Source organism: Miscanthus floridulus, chromosome 8 (assembly GCF_019320115.1).
Source record: "Miscanthus floridulus cultivar M001 chromosome 8, ASM1932011v1, whole genome shotgun sequence".
NCBI lineage: Eukaryota > Viridiplantae > Streptophyta > Magnoliopsida > Poales > Poaceae > Miscanthus > Miscanthus floridulus.
In genome coordinates, this window is record NC_089587.1 from 162,297,095 (window position 1) to 162,302,863 (window position 5,769).

At 48.0% G+C, this 5,769-nt stretch overlaps 1 protein-coding gene across 1 annotated transcript; it reads right to left on the reverse strand.

The window, feature by feature from the left end:
- Window positions 1-1,806: 1,806 nt before the first annotated feature.
- On the reverse strand, window positions 1,807-3,983 carry LOC136473881 (monooxygenase 1-like). Its single transcript, XM_066471515.1, has 6 exons — window positions 3,839-3,983; window positions 3,422-3,569; window positions 3,038-3,088; window positions 2,772-2,931; window positions 2,432-2,660; window positions 1,807-2,369 (listed from the first exon to the last, which is right to left on the reverse strand). The coding sequence occupies exons 1-6, from the start codon at window positions 3,981-3,983 to the stop codon at window positions 1,807-1,809; spliced, it is 1,296 nt and encodes a 431-aa protein (XP_066327612.1).
- Between the last annotated feature and the right edge of the window lie 1,786 nt (window positions 3,984-5,769).

Below are 5,769 nucleotides of genomic sequence, written 5' to 3' on the forward strand. Positions count from 1 at the left end.
GTCTGCCTCCTTCCTTGTTTACTTTACTCTCCCTCAATGAGCAAGCGTCGGCAATCACTTATACGCAGCAAATACGAAGTGTTTGGACGGGTGGGACGCGCGCGTGGTTGCTTGGTTTGTTTTAGGCCCCGTTCGGTTGTTCCGGAACGGGTCATTTCAGGCTTGGAACTATTCCTCCGTAGTACAAATTTGTGAAGAAAGGGTTGGGCTAGGAACCAATCCCATGTAACCGAACGGAGCCTTACCGGGTCTTGGAAACGCCAGCTGCATGCATACATGCATGGACACAGTCATACTCAGCGCTTCATTAATTTTGCACCTTGGTAGTATATGTAAAACTCTTCTCCACGCCTTGATAATGCATTATGGGCAATTGGGCATGGTCACACCTTGATAATGCATTAATGTTTGCCCCCAGACGGCGAAACCCCAGAAAAATGCAGCAAGTTGTGACATTTGGCGAAACATTACAAATGACAGCGTTCGGCTGAAGGGCATCTGACAAGACGAGACATGACAAACATTTTCCTAGAGAATCTTGGACAACAAGCGTCCTTCCTTGCAATTTTCTTAACAACTTACTCCCTTCGTCCCAAAAATAAATAACATTTTTTTACTTTTGGATATCGTATTTGACCATTTGTCTTTTTCAGTTTTTATGCAAACTATAATATAAATAATTATTATTAAAGCATCTTTAATAATAAAATAAGTCATAACAAAATAGATAATATTTACACAAAATTTTTGAATAAGACATACGGTCAAACAAGATGTCTAAAAGTAAAAAACGTCACTTATTTTGGGACCAATAGAGTAGGTATAAGAAAGCAAAAAAAAAAAAAAAAGATGGCTAACCGGCAGGTACAAATCGGTCAAATCATGAAATAATTACCAATAGATAAATGCCATTAAACTCATAAGAGGACTTTTTTCACAAACAAAAATATTTAGGTCATTCCGAACCTACACCACTGTTTGGTTTAAGTAATGGCATGACCACATCCGTAACCAAAACATATTATTTAGGTCATTCCGAACCTACATCGCTGTTTGGTTTAAGTAATGGCATGGCCACATCCGTCATTAAACCATTCCATGGAGCAGTAACCGCAGGCCACTAATGCAGAATCGATTGATTCCATAAAAATTCACCGGACCAACCCATGCTGCATGGGGCCAACCGTTAATCTAAACATGTTGTTAAGAATCCAGATGATCACTCATAGACCCAAATAAAAATATAAGAAAAGTTTAATTAAAGACACAGACTGTATTTCACTCTTTAAAATATTATTAAGCCCTATATGCGCTACGAGCTCAAATCGATTGTTTATGCTATTACATTAGCTAAGTGCACGGTCTATCATCAAGAATCCATGCTTTTAATAAAAAAATATAAAAAGAGAGTTTAATTTTAGATAAAAGGTACAATAAGCAAAGCACAATAATAAAAAAATAAAAAGAGAGATTTAGGGCCCGTTTGGGACGGCTTCAAGCGGCTCCGGCTCATCTGACAAAAGTACTGTAGCAACACTGTAGTAAAAAGCCGGTTTTCTCTCTCCTCTCCTCTCCCTCTCACTGCCCTTGTCACTGTTCATCAAAGCCGCAGAAGCCAGTCTTCCTGGCTTCTCCCCGTGCGCTACAGTGTTTTTGCTACAGTGAGAGAGAAAAGTAGGAGAGGAAAAACCGGCTTTTTGCTACAGTATTGATACAGTGCTTTTGTCAGATAAGCCGGAGCCGCTTGAAGCCGTCCCAAACGGGCCCTTGTTTTAGATATAAAAAGGTACAATAAGCAAAACACTGTTAGAGGCGACCGCAGTCGTAGTTGGTGTGGCCGAGTGCCTTGGTGCCCAGGAGAGCCAGGATGCCCAAGCAGGCGAGCTTCGTGGCCAGCGACTTGGCTCGCAGTAGTTCCCCCACGACGAAAGCCTCCAACGACAGCCTCGCCACCCTCAGCCTCCTCTCCCTAACGTACCCCCCAATCGCCGTCGCCGCACCGACTATCATCGTCCTCTCGCACGGCTCATCATCACGGCCGCCACCACTCCCGGCGGCAGCTCGCGCCAGCGACCGGGCGAGCACGAGGGCGTCCTCCAGCGCCGCCGAGCCTCCTTGGCCGATGTACGACCCCATGGCGTGCATGGCGTCGCCAGCGACCGTCACGGTGCCCTTCCGGAAGCTGGCGAACGCGACCTGCCATGGCGGCCGGTACCACACCTTGGTGACCACGTTCAGCGACTCAGGGTCAGAGTTCTGGACCATCTCGACGATCTCGGCGGGGCACTGGCCTTCCAGCTTCTGTACCACGGAATGCCTCGTGGCACGCATGTCCCTGGTGTCGCCTGCATGCAATAGGTGACATGCATCTTAGTGATGACATGGCCAAGGAAGAGGTAGGTGATCAACATGCATGGCCAGTAGTGCCTACCTGCAGAAGGGATGTGACAGGCTACAAAGAAACTGACGAGAGTGTCGGTGATGGGAGAGCGCCCAACGAAGAAACGCTTGCCCCTCAGGCGCAGAAAATGGTCTCCAAAGGGATGTCCGTGCGGATACCTTGTGAATCCACGCAGAAACGTGCGAGGGGTTGATTTTGCCGGAGACAGGCCTAAATACTTCGCCACCACTGAGTTAGAGCCGTCACAGCCAATCAACACCTGCAAGATGGGAGTACTCCTATATCAACAAAAGAATTCAGACCAAGGTTAATTAAGGGGGATAAAAATGGATCATGTTGTAGGAGTTAAGATAAGATCGATTGATGCTGCCTTGGCCCTGATGATACTGCCACCCGGTGTGGTAAGGACCGCGCCGGGATCTGACGGATGGATCGCTGTGATGTGGCAACCCAAACGGATCGCTCCTGCAGGTACGTTCTTGGCCATCGTCTCGAGCAGATCCTTCCTCTTTAACCATCGGAGCTCCTTTCTAGGCAAGGACCAAGTGACAGAGAGATCAAAGTTAATGATAATCACTCCGGCTGTATAGGATTGCATCTTACAAGGGCTCTTTGTGACGGTTAGCTAGTTACTACCTGACGGGTGTCAGGGTGCTCTTCTCTTCTTCCTGCCACACGTCGTGAAACCTGGAAACAAATGACAGTCACAAAGCAAGCTCTACTGATTCTGAATCTGATGGCATTTGGTACGAAAGGTCAGTCTTCTCTTCCTGAATGAACATCTCGTTCCTAATTCTACTACCTACCCGATTCCACTTTTAAGTTTGATGGAAGTTCTCGAAGTTTTACTAATCTCAAACATATGAAGTTATCCTAATATGGAGTATTTCGGACGGGAGTTATCAGGATCAAGGCAATGGTAAATGCTGGTTGCGAGAAGATTTGGCATTCTATACTAAGAATAGATTAATTTCAGAGCACGCAGAGGAAAATTTGCATGGCTAGAAAGTAGAAACTTACGCGGTGACAAGGTTGGCAGTCTCCCGGAGCTCTGCAGCAATCCCGAGTTGCTCCAGAACACGCCATCCATTGACATGGACACCGATGGAGCCGCCATCTACTCTCAAAGTCTCCGACTTCTCCAACACAAGGCTCGCAATCCCTTTCCAGGATGCAAATCAGCAGCAGATTGCATTGTTGTTGGCATGGCAGCTACTCCTACTTCAGAAATCGCAACTTGAATGCATTCAAGCTTTTACCATTTGCAGGTAGAGACATACACCACGATATTGTGAAAGTAGACATAAACTGAAATGCTTACTCTAATACGGAGTACTAAAGAGGAAGAATAAATGGGGAATTTGAGACGAAGGGGCTGAAATGCTGCCATATCAAGCCGAGGAAACTAAAGCAGCCAGCCATGGATGTGATGTTACCGGTGGAGTGCAAGAGCGGTGGCGAGGCCGCAGATGCCACCACCTACGATGACGATGTCATGGGACTCCTCCATGTATGTCTCCTTGATTAGATCGAGTAAGTTGCTGCTGGAGCTGGTGCCCGGCCGGATTAGAGGATGCCGCATTCATGCTCATATATACATCTTCATAAGTTTGCTGTTGGCGCTTTTGACTTCGAATCCTAATTGTTAAAGGGATGGGGCTCCAGAGAGCACAACCAACAACCGGTGTGTGCCCCTCGCCAACTCAAAAATCAAAAGAAATGTGCATGTGCACAAGCACAGCGGTGGATCGTGCTAAAGATTCTCATTCGATTGCGGCTTTGCTGGCCATATAGAATTCGACGCATGAACATGCGATCATTGCTGTGGCGGGGTGCCCTGCCGTGCGTTGTCACGGTTGACCCCCAACGCAGCGATGGCTCTGCTAAGAATTTAGGCAATTTCTTGTTATATTTAATCCAAAAAAATAGTAGTAAATTTATGACAACAAATGTAGACACGTATAAACTACTAGTGGCAGTGAACATACTGATCATTGGAATAAATAATATTAATCATCATGAGTTTAGATAAGGATTTATATCCAGCGGAGGGGCCCATACTCAAGGCATTGGTGGCTCCATTCACACTAGTTGCCATGGTGAGTTGCTCGATGTCGTGGACCACAGACGATGCAGGGAGATGTTTGCAGTGTAGCTCCTCGACTCGAACAAGCACCAGGAAGAAGACGATCCGGCGATCTCGGAGGTAGACGATCTGGCGGCGAGGGCTTGCGCGAGGAAGAGGACGGCGATTCGGAGACGAGCAGTCGCGGCGGCGCTTCCCAAAAACCGAATCGCCCGCACACACCCGAGCACGAGTCGCATGGACGAGGTTTCGGAGGCCTGCTCTCCTAGCTCTCTGTGCGCGTAGAGGTTGGGACGGGGAAGCTCTGAGGAGGCTCGACAGAGCACGGTTAGGATGGCGGTGTGTTGAGTCGTAGTGAGAGAGGCGCCCACAACTCCCCACAACTGTTCCTCACCGTACAAATCCGCAAGTCCAGAAGACCGTTCCTCACCGTACAGATCCGCGAGCTCTTGACCCCAACGCAGCGATGGCTCCGTTAAGAATTTAGGCAATTTCTTGTTATATTTAATCCAAGAAAATAGTAGTAAATTTATGACAACAAATATATGCACGTGTAAACTACTAGTGGCAGTGAACATACTGATCATTGGAATAAATAATATTAATCATCATGAGTTTAGATAAGAATTTATATACAGCGGAGGGACCCATGCTCAAGGCATTGGTGGCTCCATTCACACTAGTTGCCATAGTACGTTGCTCGATGTCGTGGACCACAGGCGATGCAGAGAGATGTTCGCAGTGTAGCTCCTCAACTCGAACGAGCACAAGGAAGAAGATGATCCGGCGATCTCAGAGGTAGACGATCCGGTGGCGAGGGCTTGCACGAGGCAGATGATGGCGATTCGGAGACAAGCAGTCGCGGCGGCGCTCCGCAAAAACCTAATCGCCCGCACACACCCGAGCACGTGTCGCATGGACGTGGTTTCGGAGGCCTACTCTCCCAGCTCTCTGTGCGCGCAGAGTTTGGGACGGGGAAGCTCTGAGGAGGCTCGACAGAAGAGGGTTAAGGTGGTGGTGTGTTGAGTCGTAGTGAGAGAGGCGCCCACAACTCCCCACGACCGTTCCTCAATTTACAAATCCACGAGTCCAGAAGACCGTTCCTCACCGTACTGATCCGCGAGCTCTTGACCATCCCGAGTGAGTGGCAAAAATATCCGTGGACATGTCGTGACACACACACACGCTCGCCACGCCTCAGCTCGGCGGTGGGGTGCGTGAGCGTGGCACACCCTTCATTCTCTCTCAACTTCTCAATAGGTGCACAAGTGGTTTACCTATT